The sequence below is a fragment of the Rhinichthys klamathensis genome, unplaced genomic scaffold, assembly GCF_029890125.1.
Source record: "Rhinichthys klamathensis goyatoka isolate OS25496 unplaced genomic scaffold, OSU_Roscu_1.1 h1tg000121l_1, whole genome shotgun sequence".
Classification (NCBI taxonomy): domain Eukaryota; kingdom Metazoa; phylum Chordata; class Actinopteri; order Cypriniformes; family Leuciscidae; genus Rhinichthys; species Rhinichthys klamathensis.
Window position 1 is genome coordinate 1217977 of NW_026606658.1, and position 20461 is coordinate 1238437.

At 36.6% G+C, this 20461-nt stretch overlaps 3 protein-coding genes across 5 annotated transcripts in view; 1 reads left to right on the top strand and 2 right to left on the bottom strand.

The window, feature by feature from the left end:
- Positions 1-858, bottom strand: part of mrtfab (myocardin related transcription factor Ab) — a 38477-nt gene extending 37619 nt beyond the window's left edge. For all 3 annotated transcript variants that reach the window (XM_056255474.1, XM_056255475.1, XM_056255473.1), the window contains exon 1: positions 723-858. The gene's annotated coding sequence lies outside the window, so the exon portion shown is untranslated. The remainder of the gene's footprint in view (positions 1-722) is intronic.
- Positions 1-20461, top strand: part of calcoco2 (calcium binding and coiled-coil domain 2) — a 120851-nt gene that overhangs the window by 23418 nt on the left and 76972 nt on the right. The gene's annotated exons all lie outside the window — the stretch shown is intronic.
- rgs9b (regulator of G protein signaling 9b) lies at positions 2034-19770 on the bottom strand. The gene is made up of 19 exons (XM_056255480.1): positions 19639-19770; positions 18151-18247; positions 13955-14005; positions 13649-13755; positions 13224-13275; positions 12971-13029; positions 12687-12763; positions 11934-12015; positions 11730-11792; positions 11094-11123; positions 10949-11010; positions 10218-10331; positions 9982-10097; positions 9724-9811; positions 7873-8011; positions 7703-7785; positions 7467-7590; positions 2580-2998; positions 2034-2342 (listed from the first exon to the last, which is right to left on the bottom strand). The coding sequence occupies exons 1-19, from the start codon at positions 19702-19704 to the stop codon at positions 2183-2185; spliced, it is 1989 nt and encodes a 662-aa protein (XP_056111455.1). The 5' UTR covers positions 19705-19770; the 3' UTR covers positions 2034-2182.

Sequence of the window (20461 nt, forward strand, 5' to 3'; positions counted from 1 at the left end):
CAAAGCCAAATAGGATAATTAAGTTATGCCTTGAGGTTTTATTAACGTGTTGTCATAACAGTCAATGCAGATGCTTATGTAATAATCAGTTGTGCATCTCATCTGATATACTATTTCATGAGCATGCAGACAGAAGATCTGACATAAATTTGGCCATACAGATTTGAATAATATAAGCCCCTTGATTGTCTGTATCCATCAAGTGGAAGATCCGCATGTGTTGATGATTAGAAGGTGTGTCCCAGCACTAGCTCACCAACTACTATATATATATATATATATGAGCACAAATATTAAAATTAAACAACTACAGCCTTATGACAGAGATTTGACTTGAATAATAAACAAACCGCGAAATACATTTCTTTAGCACTACAACACTTTCATTATCGCTTGTTGTTACACATTCATGTTCTGATGCGACATGGCAGGAAATGAGACGACTGCTGATAAGCTTAGCTCATACATTTGAAAAAACATCAAATTTAACATTTTAAACAAGCGCAAACAGGCCAGATATAGCAGGCCAGATCCTCGTCGCGACAGCTGCATGTATGTAGTAACAGACACTAGTGGATCAAGTGAATGTACGCTGAGCAACAATACATGAGAACTGAGAAGCGGGTGAATTGTCACATTCCACTGCTTGTTATTACTATTTTAAAACTTTCACCGTTTAAATGGAGGGTCACATGCGAACCCGTTTGATTTTAACAACTTACCAAATCGCAAAGTGAAACGCAACAACCGTTCGCCTTTACAAAGGTATTCATGTACTCATAAAATTGTACTGAGGCATCCGGCTACTCTCTGCAGCTCAACAACCGCAGAGGACTGTGAAGCCAGTCAACGCAAACTAGCACTTCCTGTAGATAAAAGTCCACTCAAAATAATAACGTCACGATCTTTAGATCAGGACATATGACTAAAAATATTTATTAATTGTCTTCCAAATATCGGGAAACATAAAATAAAATTATAATAAATTGTTAAACAAAACACCTTTACATTATATAAATAATAAACAAACAATAATAAATGATGATAATAAACAAACAAACAGTTAATAAAAGCTTAATGAACAAATATATTAAAATTAAAATAAATAACATATCGTTAATATATATAGTCAAGCAATTATAACATTCCTGTCATTGTGTTTGCATTTGCAATACTATAAAAAGGGCTAGGCTACTTTGTGTTAAAATAAAAGTTCCCATGACCAATCCTTTTTTTCTTCTTTATACAGTTTCCTTAGTAGGGACATTTTATCATAAAATAAACAAAATATACAATAAAAATAAAATACCAGTTATACTGGATGCTAAATATATGCCGTATATGTACCAACTGCACATCAAAATAACTAACTTTGAGATGTTTTATTGAGGCACTTTCACAATTTAAACATGAGTCATGAACAAATTCACATTCTGAACTGTAAACATTTTAAAGGTTAAACATTCAGACAGCAAATGTGTATCCACATTCTGTTTTACTGCCTTACTATTTACTTCTATGAAAATAACATTTCTTAAAGCGATTTACTTTTATGCATGTTTTGCAGCTATATAAAACAGTGAACAAGCCAAGTACAAAATCTTTTGTTTTCACCACTAACCAAATTGACGACAGTTAAACAAACAAACAAAGCAAATCTTTTAAAATAAGGCCCCTTCAGTCGTCAAAGAACAGTGACATCAGAATACGAATTTAAGTATATAAAACCATCATTAACTGACCAAATAGTTTCATTGGCTACGATAACATGTAGGCACTACCTAAAAGCTATCAAAAATAACAGACAAGTCAGTTATGAGGTTATTTCATACATTACTAACCACAGCCTTCTCGGGGTTGTAAGACAAAATTTTTATGACACAAGAATTGGTACAGTGTATTTACTTCTTCTATGCACTCTTAAAAATAAATGTTCTTTATTGGCATCAATGGTTCCATGAAGAACCTGTAACATCCATGGAAACTTTCCTTTCCACAAGAAGGTTCTTTATAGAGGAAAAGTTTTTAAAATGTTTTTCAAACTAAAAAAATGGTTCTTTTAAGAACTGATCACTGACAGGTTCTTCGGGGAATCAAAAATGGTCCTTTAATGGCATTGCTGCAAAATCCCTCTTTTGGAACCTTTATTTTTAAGAGTGTAACTCGTCTATGACTCTTCTATCTAGCTCCTAGCTCCATCTTGTTTGGTGACAGTTTCCCATGGGCAAATGATTTCTTTCACGCCTCGTCTTGCTGCATCAGGACTGTCATCCTCCTCATCTTCTGAATCAATGGGGTAGATGCGGCATTCAGGTGGGATGTCGACTTTGATTTGAAAAAAGCTGTGAAAGTAGGTTATTTTTCACACACTGTTAGCAATTTCTGTAAATTACACAGTATCTAAATGTAAAATGAACTGTATTTGGACAGTTATACAGTATATTGCTGTATTTTAAAGTTGCACTGTGGAAAATATCCCCTTCGCGTCATTTAATACAGTATTTTTCATTTACTGTAAATCCAAATACAGTATTGTGAAATCAATCGGACCAAAATCAAATCAAAAAGTGCATACTAACTTTGCAATTCTTCTGGGCTGGGGTTGTGCTAGCGGTTCCACTCCAAGCGGTTGTACTTTGCCTCCCCCTGAAGCTACAGAACATTTCGGGGATAGGCTGGCAAAGACAGACGGGGCATTGCATCCTCTGCGGAGGAGTCTGCTCAGTGACAGAGCCATACGAGACTTAGGGGCAGGTGGCTGGTTCTCTTCCTCTGATACAGACGCCTCTGCAATAGATGGGAAATGGGAGGAGGAAGGCCCTCCGTTGCCATCAAACCTCCTCTCTGAGGCTGGAGTACTGTCGATGGCCACGCTGATGGGAGATGGGCAAGCAGCACTGTTGGGCAGTGTCATGAGCCCAGGGGAGGCAGTAGATTGAGCTTCACAAATGCCTGTATACACGGCCAGATGAGGCACAGGTGCTGTGAACCGGCAGAGCTGTGGGGCACAGTTCATGCAATGCATGTATTAGTTTTAATTACCATTTGTGTCAAACAATTTGGACTCTATAAAATTTAGACAATGCAATATAGTCCATTCCTGACCGATTCTGCTCTTGGCCTCTTATACATCCAAGAAATAATTCAAACAGATATGTAATGGATTTAGAAAGTCTACACACCCCTGTTAAAATGGCTGTTTTTTGTTTTTTTTTGTGATTTAAAAATAAAACAAAATAAATGGAATCAGATTACAATACTCATTCTGTTTGGATAATATAACATACATTGACAAAAATATTGGGACACCTGACCATTAAACAAACATGAACTGTAGTGACATCGTATTCTAAATATATAGTCATTAATATGGACTGGGTCCCCCTTTGCATCTATAACAGCTTTCACTGGAAGGTTTTCCACAAGCTTTTGGAGTGTTTCTGTAGGAATTTTTGCCTATTCATTACAATTCAGTCACTGATGTTGTGCAAGAAGGCCTGGCTCACAACCTCCATTCCAGTTCACCCCAAAGGTTCAACCAACCTTGTTTTTATGGACCTTGCTTTGTGCACTAGGTCCCAGTCAAGGGCCTTCCGCAAACAACTCCCAAAAAGTTGGATGCATTGTCCAAATTGTCTTGGTATGCTGAAGCTTTAAGATTTCCCTTCACTGGAAGTAGCCTAGCCCAACCCCTGAAAAACAGCCCCATACCATTATCCCTCCTCCACTAAACTTCACGTTTGGCACAATGAAGCCATGCAGGATAATGTTCTCCTTTGCCAAACCCTGACTCGCCCATCAGACTTTCCACGGCTCCAGGGTCCAGTGGCAGCATGTTTTACACCACTTCATCCGACTACATTGTACTTGGTGATGTGAGGCTTACATGCAACAGGAAACACATTCCATGAAGCTCCCACAGCACAGTTTTTGTGCTGATATTAATGCAAGTGCTGGAAGTCTTCAGTTATGGAGTCAGCAGAGCGTTGGTGACTTTTATGCGATCAGCACTCCGTGTGACCCCCCCGTTTTGTGACTTTATGTGGTCTTCCGTGTCTGAGTTGCTGTTGTTCCTAAACCCTTCCACTTTCCAATAATACCACTTACAGTTGACTGTGGACTATCTGGCAAGGATGCAATTTCATGAACTGACTTATTGTGAAGGTGGCATGATCACAGTGTGTCCCAATCATTTTGCCCATATATACAGTATACAAATGAGCAGTTGGTAAAATGCAATAGGAGCAGTTGGTGAAATTCATCCTGGGTAATTTTAATCCATTAAAAAAAACAATCTACTGCAAATAAAAGAATTGCATTAGTATGAGAGCAACACAAGCATGACATCTAGTGATCACAATACAAAATACGTCATAGTTTTTTCCTGGAAATATTTTCAAGGCGCTGTTTTTACCATAAGCCTATATTTTAGACATTTATGCCCAGTTTCACAGATAAGGTTTAAGCCTAGTCCCAGACTAAAATGCATGTTTGAGCTGTTTTAACTGAAAGCAATTTACACTGACATATCTTAAAATATGTTTTGTCTCAAGAAGCACAACAGTGATGTTTCTTTATAGGGTACATTTATTAAAACAAATTGTGTCCTAATTGAACTAAAGCCCTAATCCTGGTTTAATCTAATCCCTGTCTGTGAAACTAAGCCTTTGTATTATTTTTAATGTGATACAGTAATTTATTTTTCAATTTCAATATTTTTAAAAAAAATATCTATGCTTTGCAAATCTTACTAAATTTCTCTCAACTTACCTAATTTTTCTTTTAGTATTTTTCAGTGACATATTCACCAGAATAATAATAATAATAATAATACATTCAATTTTTATAGCGCTTTTCTAGACACTCAAAGACGCTTTACAGGTAATTCAAGAGAGGTGGCGTGAAAGGATGAGGAATTAGAAAAGTCTGTTAATGGGAAAAAGCAAGTTCAAAGAGGTGAGTTTTGAGGGCCTGTTTGAAGGATGTTGAGGTGCTAGACTGTTTGATGTGGTCGGGGAGGGCGTTCCAGAGAGTTGGTGCAGCAGCTGAGAAGGCTCTGTCGCCCCAGGACCGGCGCTTAGTCCTGATGGTCTTGAGTGTGTCAGCATCAGCGGACCTGAGGAGGCGGGTGTGAGTGTGGCGGTTTAGTAGGACGGAGAGGTATGGAGGGGCAAGGTTATTAAGTGCTTTGTATGTGAGGAGAAGTATTTTGAAGTTGATCCTGTGTTTGACTGGGAGCCAATGAAGGTTGTAAAGGACTGGGGTGATATGATCGCGGCGGCGGGTGTTGGTGAGAAGGCGGGCAGCTGAGTTTTGGACATATTGAAGTTTATCAATGGTTTTGTTTGGTAATCCATAAAGAAGGCTGTTGCAGTAGTCCAGTCTGGAGGTGATGAGGGCATGGATTAGTGTTTCAGCAGCAGTGCTAGACAAAGAGGGACGGAGCCGTGCAATGTTACGGAGGTGAAAGAAGGCAACTTTGGTGACATGGTTGACATGAGGTACAAAGGAGAGGGTAGGATCGAAGATGGTTCCAAGGTTGCGGATGCAGGTGGAGGTGGTGACATTGGAGCCATCAATGTTGAGGGAGAAAGTCTGGGCATGTTGGGTAAGGGAGTTGGGACCAATGATGAGAATCTCTGATTTATCGCAGTTGAGTTGGAGAAAGTTTTCTTGCATCCATGATTTAATGTTAATGAGGCAGGCTGTAAGGGTTGAATGGGTGGAGGTTGTGATGGTCTTTGAGGAGAGGTAGAGTTGGGTGTCATCAGCGTAGCAGTGGAAGTTAAGGCCATGTTGGCGAAGGATCTGTCCAAGGGGGAGCATGTACAGGATGAAGAGGAGTGGGCCAAGAACTGAACCCTGGGGGACACCATGAATGACTGGAGTGGTAGAAGACGTGCAGTTGTTTATAGAGATATAATGGCATCTTTCAGAAAGATAGGAAGTAAACCAGGTTAGGACGGAGCCAGTTATTCCAATTTGGTCCTGGAGGCGTGAAAGGAGGATGGAGTGCTTGATGGTGTCAAAGGCTGCACTGAGGTCTAGAAGGATGAGGATGGAGAGGAGACCAGAGTCGGCAGCAAGCAGAATGTCGTTGGTGATTTTGAGGAGGGCAGTTTCGGTGCTGTGTTTAGAGCGGAAGCCGGATTGGAACGGTTCATATAGGTTATTGGAGTTGAGGTGATTTTGAAGTTGAGTAGCAACAGCTCGTTCCAAGATTTTGGACAGAAAAGGGAGGTTTGAGATGGGACGGTAGCTGTTGGGAATGTGGTCCAGACCAGGTTTTTTCAATATGGGGGTGATGGCAGCAAGCTTGAGAGGTGAGGGTACAATACCGGAGTTCAGAGAGGAGTTGATTATGTTGGTGATGAAAGGGGAAAGTGAGCGGAGGCATGTCTATTTTATTTTATTATTTTCATTTACTCACCTTCATGTTGTAATAAACCCATTTGACTTTATTTCTTCTGTCATACACAACAGGACAGGTTTAGGAGAATATTTATGCTGCTTTTTTTCCATACAATGAAAGTGAATGGGGGCCAGAGGTTGTCAAGCTTCAAAAGAAGACTTGTCCTGCACTGATACTGTTGGCTTGAAAATCTTGCTTGGCAGTCAAGGTCACCATTCACTTTCATTGAATGGAAATAAGCAGCTTGGACATCCTGTTCTTATTATATCTTATCCATATCTGCTTATGTGCTCTCGAAATACACTGTCATGCCGGTTTCAAAACACATGAAAGTGAGTAAATTATGACATAATATTTCAGAAATCACACAAAAAAATTGCACGTTCATTTCCTTTCAGGCCAGTATTTTGACAAGTGGTAACTATGCACACACTGATGAGATACATGATGAGATACATATATACTGTACATTTCACTCAAAAACAATCATGAATGACAAAGACACATGATGTGACCACAGATGGCAGAAATGGTTTTACTATATATTTCAATAAAGTAATGATTTACAAGGAAACTGCTACAAACATGGAACAAACATGAGACAAAAACAAACTTTAGTAATGAGCAGGGCAATATCTGATAATTTTTGCACATGTATAAACATGTATTATACATGTATAAAGTTTGACAAAACATAAATATGACATAAATGTTTAAAATTATTGTGAATGAGTAAACAAGTCTGGGAAAGAGTAAAACACAATGGCCTAATAAAAAAGCAAAATGGATTGCATAAATTGATGACATTTTAAAAATATATCAAGCAAGCTTTCAAAAACTAGAAATATCTGTGTGATATTACAGACATAGCATTAGCATAGCAACAAAATCTCTATTGCTCCCTATATAAACATATTGGCTTGCAAAATAGTTTATTGCTTTGACCAGAATGGTGGTTCTCCTTTTTGTTTATCATAAATATTTGTTAAAATCTATTCTATTTTTGCTCGGCCTCCTTTCATTTTCTCTGTTTCTTTTCCAGTTTGCTCATGACCTGTGTGATGTCCACCGGTCCACTTGCTGCAAGTTTGGCTTTCTGTTCTTCCTCCTGCTGTCTCAGCATAATGGGACTCAGACTGGGACGCCTTCTCTTGGAATTCTGCTCCAACTGTGTCTCACTACAAGATATTAGAAAGGAATAAAGATCCTTCTTAATGTCACTTATGTATTATAAAGCAGTTTATATATATATAAATATATATTAGGAACTAACAGAAAGGCACATCTAACCTGAATCTGTGTGCTTCGGGAGCAACGGCCTTCTTCTGAGTTTCCTTGAACACCGGGGACTTGAGATATCGCCCATACGAGTCCTTAAACGTCAGATCATAGCTAACATTAATTTCATTCGTAAAGGCTACAAGCATTTTAAGTGCAAAGTTTTACAAGAGATCAGATACCTTCTTCATGAGCATATAAATGTGAGTCTGGGCAGCATCCAGTACATAACGGTGAGGATGTGCCAAACCTTTCACTGTTATGTCCATTGTTTTGCCATCAATGTTGATCCAACGTGGAGCTCCACGAGCCAAAAAGGTCCTAATCAAATAAGAGTAAAAATGACTGGATTAAATGCTAATGTAATTAATGGTTTAATTAATGGTTAAAACATGTAGAGAAAATGGAAAACATAACATATATTAAAATATACATATTTTAATATTTTAAAAAAAAAATATATATATAGTATATAAATTGTTATGAAATTCATATTTTATTCAGCAACGATGCATTGACAATAAAGACAAATGTTACAAAAAAATTTACTGTATACCGTATTTTCTTTTTAAGCACAACTGTATTCAACATTATAAATATGCACTAAATCAGCATATTATATTGAATTCTGAAAGATCATGTGACACTGAAGACTGGAGTAATGATGCTGAAAAACCTCCGGAATATATGATATTTTAAAATATGTAAAAATAAAAAAACTGTTATTTTTTACTGTATTTTTGATCAAATAAATGCAGCCTAGATAAGAGATTCCTCACGAAAACACTAAAAAATCGACTCCAAACATTTGAACAGTAGTGCACTATTGTCACAGTTATTCTTAATTAGATGTGTTTTAGTTTCAGTTTCAAGAACTTTAGTATGCTTATCATTGGTTTCCAGTTTCCTTTGATTCATTTTCCTGCTCTTTATTTGTTTCTAGGGTTAGTGATTAATTAGCACTGCTAGCACCTGCTTGTAGTTTGGTTAATTATCATTGTGCATTTAAGTTCCTCATTTCCTTCAGTTCTGGGTCTGGTGTATTGTTTATGTTTAAGGGTACGTTTACACGACAAAGATGTGCTAAAAACAGAAAAGTTTTTCTTTGTACAGATGACAACGTTATCATGTTTTATCAACGTTTTATGGAGCCACGAAAACGACTAATAACACTGTATTGTGCAAGCCAGACAAGTTGTTGGGGATGTCACTTTGTAAAGAAAGACTATGCGCCTGCGCACATACGCATTCTTTTACTAAAGTGCATTCTATCATTTTTTTTGTCCGATTTTCACTCTTAGGATGTTAATCTTTATTATTACTTTGCTTTATTATTACTTTATAGAGACAGAAACATTCACTGTAATCCCAATTTTAGAATGTTCTCCTCTGATATAAAGTCCATTTTTACTTCCTTTAAGAAAATGTCAAAACCTTTAAAACACGAAAGGCTTCGAAAACATATCTGAGTCTGTTGTAAGGAACCTTTCATTTTTTCATGATGACAAAATGTTATATTGTGTTGATTTGTGTAATCCTTATAACCACTTGTGAATGTGAGGATTCTTACTGTTAATATCTGTATACTTTCCTAAAAAAAACTATAGACTAAACAAGTAATAGCTTACGCATATGAATGACATCACCGTTTCAACAGATTCGCGTTTCTGTAGTTTAGCTACACGGAGATGATAAGGGTGTCGTTTTCAAAAACTTGCACTTGGAAACCTGTTTTCAAAAGTTTGCATTTTCATGCCACCAAAACACTGTTGTCATGTAAATGATCGCCCAAAACGCATAAAACGTATTCCGTTTTTAAATGAAAACAGTGTCATGTAAATGGCCCCTAAGTGCACATTGTTATGTCTTTTACTCATTGGAGTGTTTTGCTTTTCTTTAAGCTTATTAAAGTGATATTGCATTTAGATTGAATTTGCCTATATTCATCATCTTTGTGGACAAAACCGTGACTAATATTATATAATATAATATCTGTATATTATTTTGCCAAAAGGCCAAAATGTGATGCTTACTTGTAAATTTGCTGAGCTTTTTCTTTCATTGTCTCTGCAGCACCCCATTTCAGATCCTCACATCCCTCCCAGAAGGCAAGATTCTCACCTATTCACCAATCAGATTATAGTCACAACCTCCCCTAATAAATGAAAGTTATTGCAGTTTTGAATTTGAATATCAACCATTTAATTCCATTCTTAAAAAGGGCAGAACTCACTCAAGTCACCTAAAAAAAAAAAAGCCAACATTGTAAATTATTTTAGAATAATACATACCACTGAACTCCTTTTTAAGGAAGAGGCGAAAATCATCCCTTCCCCGAGGGTCAGAAAGCAATTCTCCAAAGCTGAAAGTCCAGCGCTCCACTCTCATTTTAGTAGGGGTCTCAACACTGTATGAACCAAACACACAAAGTACATTATCATCAAGTTTTTAAATGAGGAAAAAAATTGCTACTATTCAAAATTAAAATGTTCTGATATTGAAACACTTTTAAGATATTGGAGCTCACTTTGGCATGTTGAGGGTCCAGTATGTAATATCATCCGTTATCCAGGGGTTACTTGGGAGGCAGGAGTTGAGAAATGGGTCATGCTCTTTGTATGTTGTCGAGTACTTAACAAGTCTGCAAAAGATTACAATAAAATTGAAAATAAATTGTAAAAATTATTCAAATATATTAAAGTCCTCCCTGTGGTGACAATCTTTTTCCCTGTGGTGAAAAGCTTTTAATGTTGTTTATATGTCTATGTGGTGTTTTTAATATGCTTTAAGACAAACCATGTGCAAATTCATAAGTCAACACCATTGCTGAGTATTTCCTCCTTAAAACGGCAGTGAACCAAATACAGTCTCAAAAATGCTGATGTTTCTGACATCACAAACTACCTTGTAACCAATCACGTCAACGAGTGGACGTGTGAGTGAGTGGAGGCGGGGCTAATCTGCATATTCATAGAACTGCGTATTCTAAATGAGACAAGGGTGTAGAGTTACATTCAAGCTATTTGAAGGTATGAAGATTTTTTTTCACAGAAAAAAACGTTTAAATATGTATGTATTTTGGTGATCAAAGATGAGTTTTGAGGGATACATTTATTGACTGCAGGGGGACTTTAAAGATATTTAATACAAAATATTTATATAATTATATATTAAACTATTTTATATATTTAAATGATAAAAAATATGTTTTTTAGTGCAGAATTCTTGATCAGGAATTGTTATATCACAGTAACATACGCTCCAATCGACACAGATGACTTCACCCTTGGTCTCATGATACACTGCTGCGTGAACATAATCTGCAAGAAAACAATGAAACGAATTTTATATTTGATCATTGTCTTTTACAACTAAATATTTGAGCTAGTTCTTTGGTACTTACAATTCTTCTGTAGTAGTCAGGTGTTTTTTTCTGAAAAACAATTTTAGAAGCAGTTTAAGTTCAAAGAAAGGGAATGGTGACTCATACTAGAGGATAGTGTTAAAAGCAAAATATTGACATTTGAACATGTTTGGGTTATGAGTGAAGAGAGAGTGAATATGGTTGCTTTGTGGACTTGCAATGTCATTTTAAAAGCAGGTATTCATATTTCAATTACACAGCGCCCAATTTATGATCCATTGAGAATGTGCTTTCATTTCGAAGTCATCTGATTACATGTGCTTCTACATGTAAGTTTAGGAATCAAATCTGTAGAAAAGAATGTGAGAAAGGGTGTAAGACAAGCCTATTTTATTGAACACAGTGAGACATTTGAAGTGCTAAATAGAGATTATGATCATTTAAATCCTATTGGATATAAGCTGACATTCAAGAAATATCCTTGATAAGCCTAGCCTTGATAATCTCAGCAGTAATATCTGTTAATGTTGGTTATACAGTCCATTGTTTCATTACAAGATTCATCAGACACACAATATTTTGAAAGCCTACTTGTCATAATTTTGCCATTTCTTTTAAAAAATTACCTATTTTGGCTCCTTATAAGTTATAATTAATTGTCACACATACCTTTACCTCCACCAAATTGGGGTCGACCATCCTGTCGAGTCCATGGTCCATGGCACTAACCGTTCCGGGCTGTGTAAATAACACACTTATACTTAACTATATTGTCTTTCTAATGTTCTGAAGCTTTATTTAACCAGAGCCTGACATCAGAATTAGAAAAATAGCAAGATAATACGAATCCCTTAAAATTCCAGTCCAGAGGTAACTGACCGGTGGCCGATGTACAACCCAGTAGGCCCGTTCCTGACAGTCAAAAACCACCCGGTCCGGCTTCTTCCTCTCCTTACCCGCCCTATACAAATAGGCAATAGGCCTTGTTATATGAAATTATTGTATATTATATATACTATGTTATATTGATAACATCAAGAAAAGAATGAAAAGATGAAAAGAAAGCATCTTTTCTCACAGTTTTATGCAAATAACAAAAATCAGGCATGCGGTTGCTCATTTAGAATACTCCAAATTTATGAACAAATTGATGTGTGTATGCACCTAATTGTGAATCTTGCGGAAATGTTTTGTGAGAAGATCTTGGGAGAAAGAGAGTATGTGCTGTCCGTACATGATAAAACGTAATTTTCTGGCAAAAAACAAATAACAAATAATTTGTCGTCTTTATCCTATTGTTTACTATATTTATTTGCTCGGTCAGTGTCGTTGTGGGTTTTGGTTCTGAAGGCTGTAAAGACCTTTGAAATGACTAAAATCATTTGGCGAAGTGATATGGAACTGTAATGTGGTCAAGAGACCAGCCTGGAACTACTTTCGCTGTGCATTTCCATGAAACAAATTGCACACCTTAGAACGTTCGTCAACCAATCAGATTCAAGCATTCAACAGCCCGTAGTATAACTTCAAATAATTCACGTACTGAATTAGTGAATGAGACCCATTCTCGGATTGATCCATGATAATTCATAAATATTCTCCAATAGTTTAAGTAAAGCACGTGTGACCCACCTGTACTGCTCTTTGGCCTGCATTACAATAAAATCCCACTTGTGATTCATCCATTTGTAAAGATTGTTGTACTCTTCCTGGGTTTAGAAACAGACAAATTTGATGTCATATGTATTTATTTTGTGTTTTACTTCCTAAGTATAGTAATTTGTCATGCAGTTTATTATAGTAAATTAAAAATCTTTTTTATGCATTATTACAACATAATAGGTTTTATTTTAGCAAAAGATTTCAGAGAAATTAATATATTTATTAAGACAATGAAGAATATGACGTGGTATTACCTGTTCATACAGCTCCAACATCCCTTTCTTGCGTATATTTCTCTTTGCCAAATAGATTGCTGGAAAAGCACATAAAAACATCTGACCTTGCCAATAAAAGCCAATTGAAAGATGTGATGTGACTCAACAAGAAAACAATTTATCAAATTCTTTATCTCAGACAGCTGTTTGAAAGCATAACGAATAACCTCACTGTGAATTATTGCAATGACAACGTATCAGCATGCATGGAAAATGAAAGATGATTACACACCATAGTCTGTGTCTTCCACTGGCCATTGCTGTGCAGGCCAAAAATATGGTGTCTGGAAGAAGAAATGTATGGAAAAAATGTAAAAGATTAGTATTTACACTGTGTCAAGTCATAAGGCACTGCAAAAAGTGCTATCAAAATGTGTTGAAAGGCTTCATTAAGATTTTTTTCTTATGCTCACAAAGGCTGCATTTATTTGATCAAAATACAGTAAAAACAGAAACACTGTGAAATATTAATAAAATTACAATGGCTTTCTATTGTAATATATATTCAAATGTAATTTAGTCCTGTGATGGCAAAGCTGATTAATTATTTGATGAATAGAGTGTTCAAAAGAACAGCATTTATTAGAAATATAATTTTTTTGTTACATTAGAAATGTCTTTACTGTCACTTTTGGTCAATTTAATATTTCAAGTTACCTGAAAGCGATACAGGGATGTGTCTGGTTTAATGATAAGTCTCTTATGATCTTGTAGTGGATAGATGTACCCAAACGCCACCATCATGGTCCCCATAGCTTGGGCCTCTAAACATTAAGTGTGAGAAAGTTACTTAATTTATCTAAGCAAGACCAAAACAGTAACAGTACCCAAAATGAACAGTACCATCATATTTTATAGCACTAGAATGAATTTCTTTAAGCAGATCTGTAATAAACAGACCTTGACTGGGAGATATTCTTATCATTATTATACAAAAAAAAAAAAACAATGTACTTGACTTACCCGAAGCATCTATTTTTAATCGATTAGCAATCCATGCAACAATATCTTCCCCTGAAAGAACAATATACGCAATAAACAACATTTCAGAGCAATAAAAGACTATCAGTGGGTGGGAAAATTGGCCTTCAGATTGAATCTGCCCACCAGGATTTATCAGTACACACACACACCATGAGAGACTATAGAGAGAGAAGCAGGGTTACTATAATCAACTAAAACTAAAACAAAATTAAGGTAACACATTAGTTTAATTCTCACTATTAACTTGTTGCTTATTAGCATGAACACTTCTAGGATATTGGCTGTTTATTAGTAAAGCGCATATGAATGCCTTATTCTGCATGACAATATTCTACATCCCTTAATCCAACCCAATACCAAAACTTAACAACTACATTACTAACTATTTATAAGCAGTAATTAGGAGTTTGTTTAGGCAGAAGTCATAAGAGTTAATAATGAGAATTGGACCCAAATCTAAAGTGTGACCAAAATTAAACACTTGAAATAAAATAAATGTTAACAAAAATAAAATAAAATATAAAAAAAGCTTTATTTCATTTAGTTAAACTTGATGTACTAAAATAAATTTTTAGCCCCTTTTTAGCTCTGCGCTCGTTGTGTTCTGTCTTCCGGTTTGTTTTTACGACAGCATGAAGGTAAGATCTTACGGATTCATGAACGAACTGCTCATTTAAAAAAAATTCCCAGTCTATTGACATTGTTATGACGTCGCATCCGCATCCAACAATACAATGCTCATGATAACTTTTGTTAACTGTACAACAAGTTAATGCCCTTCACCAGTAAATTACTCTTTTCTGCGATGCCATATAAATATACAGAGCTACAGCAAAAACAGAAGTTCTAAAGATTCTATAGATGGCTCCGCGCTTGTTTTTCTAGGCCATTAAACAAATACAATTTCACTGAAATTTAAATGGAAAATATACAAATATTTTCTAAATATTAACAAAAACTATCAGTGATATTAAAATAACACTGGAGAGAAGTCTCATGACGGTCAATCAATACTAATATAAGCATATACGTATGAAACATAATGAGAAACTAAAAGTCGAAGAGAGGAGTATAAGTGAAAGAAATGCTAAATTGGAAGCAAAAATAGAGGCTGAGATTATAATTTATTTACAATTTATAAGTATAATTTATATTTATTCAGGCAGGCTTTCAAGTAAGAGATTCATCAAAGCATTACAGGCAAAACAACAGTGAGTATTAGACACAAAACTAAGGTGCATTCTCAAAATAGGTATCGCACTATGGCTTGGTCCACCAGTGTGCGTCCCGCTGAGGTCCTCGTGATAGGAGACTAATGAGAAGATCTCTGCAGGGGTGAATCTGAGTGGCTTCATTAGTGCCTGCTAGCCTGAGGAGCATACCATACCATTTCAATGAATTTTTAAATAAAAACCTTGGGTGTCTTTCCAATAAATCAATTATATATATATATATAAATGCTGTGAAGAATCACAGGCTCCAATTAAGTTTATAAGGGTTAGTTTACTCAAAAATGAAATTTCGGTAATTAATTACACACCCTCATGTCGTTCCAAACCCGTAAGACTTTCGTTCATCTTTAGAACACAAATGAAAATATTTTTAATGAAATCTGAGAGCTTTCTGTCCCTTCATTAACAGCTACGCAACTACCATCTTCAAGCCCAAGAAAGGTAGCAAAGACATCATAAAGTAATCCATGTGACTCCAGTGGTTTAACCTCAATTGTATAAAAAAAACACCAAGTGCTTTGTTTGCACACATTTTTTTTTTACCCTTTTATTGACAAAATATCATTTTTCAATCACACGTTAATGACAGCACTACGATGCATACGTGTTGTATTGACGTTGTTGCGTGAACGCGTAAATAATGTGGTATATGGTTTTTTTTGCTTCATGAAATTGAGGTTAAACCGCTTAACATGACTTTCCCACCTTTCTGGGGCTTGAAAGTGGTAGATGCGTAAAAAGTGCCTAATAATATTTCTATACTGAAATAACATCGGCATTATAATTATTATGACTATGATGATTTATTTTTCATTAGGCTATTTTTGGTGCCCCCTCAGCACTTGGTGCCCTACGCACAGCGCGTGATGCGCGTGGTGGGAGCAGCGGCGCTGCGTATGTGTCCCTTCAAAGCTCTCAGATTTCCTTAAAAAGATCTTCATTTGTGTTACGAATCTAAACGAATGTCTTACGGGTTTGGAACGACTTGAGTGTGTAATTAATAGGGGTGGGAATCTTTTACCATCTCACGATTCAATTCGATTCCGATTCTTGAGGCCACGATTCGATTCAAAATCGATTTTCGATTCAAAAAGATTTTCGATTTAAAACGATTCGATTTTATCCATAATGATTTCTAATCGGGTTTCTGATCATGATCTACTCTCATCTGCTTTGCTATACAGAATGACAAACGGAGACCAGTGTTTCCTCTAGGATTTTTTCCAGCTGTGGTGGCAGGCCCATTTCGCCAGGGGGAGGGGGCGTTGCCCATGAGTGATATTCCCATTGGCCACGCCCCCTTACCCCAGGTGTTTAAACCTCCCCTAAGTATTATAACATTATAACATGAAAGGCTCGAATAAGAGCGGCAAAGCGATTATGCGCATCCCGTGCGCAGAATGATGCACTTGAAGCAACGTGAAGTCACAGCGCGCAGCGCTCCGGATTGAAAAGTTCAAAGCACAAAGCGAAGAGATTATATCTGTCTATATCTGCGATTCGAGCCTTTCATGTTATAATGTTATAATACTTAGGGGAGGTTTAAACACCTGGGGTAAGGGGGCGTTGCCCATGAGTGATATTCCCATTGGCCACGCCCCCTTACCCCAGGTGTTTAAACCTCCCCTAAGTATTATAACATTATAACATGAAAGGCTCGAATAAGAGCGGCAAAGCGATTATGCGCATCCCGTGCGCAGAATGATGCACTTGAAGCAACGTGAAGTCACAGCGCGCAGCGCTCCGGATTGAAAAGTTCAAAGCACAAAGCGAAGAGATTATATCTGTCTATCTATGCTTAATGTATTATATATATGCAACAGTTTATTGAGCATTTTCTTTTAACAGTTTTAAATTTCAGTTACAGTGCGCATGAAGAACAATTCATAGCGCTCTCTACTCCAGTGCTGTAATCTAACAGACACCCGGGAGAAAGGATTATGATTTAGAAAACGCTATAACGCGACGCGCTGTGTGAATGCTGAATGGAGAATGACTGAGGAGAGATGAGTTTCCATTAACTTTAACTAACGACTTAAATATTCATTTTTACCTCACATTATGCTCTTGAATGACTTTAGAAGTCTTGGAATATAGTGCGAACACTTTATGGTGCTTTACAATGTTTATTATGCCTTTAGCTTAACAATAACACAATCACATTAATATCGGACCTCACTGAGAAGCTGCAGCCGTGGCGGGATTATTTTAGGTGTGGCGGCCGGCCACGGCAGAATGAATGTAGAAGCATCATATTTAGAAGCATCAGAAGCTTCATTGAAGCATCCATATTTGCTTCCTCTGATTTGCCGCTCACGTTCAAAAACCGGCTGCGTGCATGACGTCCGGACGTCCCGTATAGGCTATAGTTACAAAAATGGAGGCGAACAGCCAGCTGATTTTATTTATTTATTAAATCGATTCTTGGACATTTCAGATCGATTCTGAATCGTTGCAAATGAGAATCTAGATTCTTCTGTGAATCGATTTTTTGGCACACCCCTAGTAATTAATGACAGAATTAATGACATTTTTGGGTGAACTGACCCTTTAAGCAATGTAGTTTATGTTGCTGTATGTAGTTGGCTGGCAGCATTTAAGACCAAGAGTGGAGATTACAAGAGCTCTCCTTCCTGAAATCATGCAGTCTAGAGGAGAGAGTCATTGCAGCCAGCCATTACTGCTCAAAGGTTGTCATGGCAATAGATTCTTCAGTCTCAGACCCACATAAACAGACTCTAAATGCATGGACCGCACAGATGACTAGCACTCCCGAGGAGTAATACAACTGCAGAAATCAATACAAATAAGTAGGGGAGCCCACTATCCTTCACTAAGATGCTGCGTCTCACATCTCACATTTTTCTTCTAGTTTTTCTTAAGATTCCTTCTTGAGTAATAGTACCAACTGATGTAAACGGCAGCCATTTTTGATGATCTCACCTGTTATAGCATGTGGGATGGTTGTGATAACAAGCCTCTGGGTCTGAGATTTCACTCCAGTTTTGGGGTCCTGCATCTCCAACACCACAGTCTCCACCTAACATGGAAAAAATGGGACGTGCAACATGAGAACGTCTTGAGAATACAAAATCTATGATGACAAATGTCCTTCTAGGCCTTTTTACCTTGTGGCAGCCTGTGTGCACGTCTCACTAAATTATTCCACCGTGAAGTCTTCCCTGCTGGTTTATGGACTGAAGGGGCTGCGGCTGACCCCTTTGAAATATACTCAGTGATTGATTTGTGACTCAGCTGTTTGAAGTTTTTCATGCTTTGTCAGGGTCTCTGGCTTTTGAAGACTGCTACACTCTGGTATGGATCACAGAAAGCTCTTGGCCGAGTCATTGGGTCATTATCAGTGCATTGGTCAAGAGCAAAGTAGTGCACCAATAATATATGGTCTAGTGGATCATACTGTCGGGTTTGAAGGTTTTAAGTATCGTATAGAAGAGGGACTGCATTATACCAGAGGCTCATGACAAAGCTATACTAATACTATTAGCACACGGTGACCTTTTCTGAGAGTAAGCTGCTAATAAACAATGAACACCTATCAATGTAAAAAGTGTTTTTATTATTAGGTCATAACATCTTTAGAATCCATTTGAATTGTAACAATGTGTTTAATTTATAAATTGATTGTGTGAGTTCATTTTTTTCCATTAACTCTTTTGTTCATCATCCATTCATAAATCCACTTTGATTTCAGTTATTAATACAGCAATTTAACCTTAATGTTGATTTGTAAATTAATATGTATTATTTCATTCACAATTAATTAATTTTAAATAGAAGTGTTTGATTGAATCGTTGTGGGTCAGAAGTAATAATAAAATCTATTTTGTAACTGGAAAACATTTAAAACATATATCTACAAGCTCACAAAAAAGAAAACAATGTACATGGAGTGTCAAATCATCAATAAAAAAATCCTGACTTGGAAACAACGTACAATAAATGCAACAACAATTAAATCAATCAAAACAAACATGACAAACGCAATTTACTTTGCCATTTTTATCAATCTAATTCATTAAAAAGTTCCTCTGTGACCAAAACATGGACAGTGTTAGAATACTTTTCAAAATAATATAATTTCTGATACAAGGCAACAATATATTTTTATTAGCATAGAAAAGGATGCTTTAAAATTCTGAATGGATGGAATAGATGGAAATCACCATAGAAAGTGAAATGGGCATCTTTAATTAATCCTACACGATCATATGAATTCAAGTAGCCTAATTATATTGGTGCGCTCAGTTACACTTTACAGGACCAAAACCAGCAAAAATATCATTAGACCTTAAGGCTTGAAATACTATTTGTTAGATTATATAAATCAAATGTAACATTATTCTTAACTCATTGGCGAGAATGTAAATAACACAGATGGTGATGAGCCATATAGATGGAGCTCCAACCCACCTTCTTCAGGCATGCCATGCGCGGTCTATAACGCTGCCCATGGTCCCGCACATTCCTTATGGTCATATTCGCTTCTTCACGCCAGTCTCTCGACGCTCGTAGACGAGGGAATGAAATGGGAAATACTCGGGAGGTAATGTCTAATCTATAATCATCACTGATGCACACAAAGACGATGACTGTGTGCGCCAATCAGGTAACAGCTCTGCTCGTGTAGGTAAACCTGTACGCAGAAAGCAGTGATAACCCTGGTGATTACACTAACACGTCATCTCCGGTAGATGGCGCTGGTCTCGTTGTTTTCACGTGAAAGCACCTGAGGATGATGATGTGCAAACAAACTGTACACGATCATAATGGAAAGAAAACAAAAGCCTCTGAGCTGGATTTAAGATTATAGACCATAAACCATGTTATTATGCGTATCTTCTATATATAAAAAAGTTTTATTGAGAAGAAAAAGCAAATCACATTTGTGAAGGCAACATGTTTACATTAAAGGGATAGTTCACCCCAAAATTTCAATTCTCTCATCATTTACTCACCCTTAAATTGTTTCAAACCTGTATGAGTTTCTTTCTTCTGTTGAACACAAAAGAAGACATTTTGAAAAAATGTTGGTAACCAAACAGTTGATGGACCCCATTGACTTCTAGAAAAAAGAATATGGAAGTCAATGGGGTCCGTTAACTAATTAATCAACTGTTTGGTTACCAACATTTTTTTTTAAATATCTTCTTTTGTGTTCAGCAGAAGAAAGAAACTAATACAGGGTTGGAACAACTTGAGGGTGAGTAAATGATAACAGAATTTCCATTTTTGG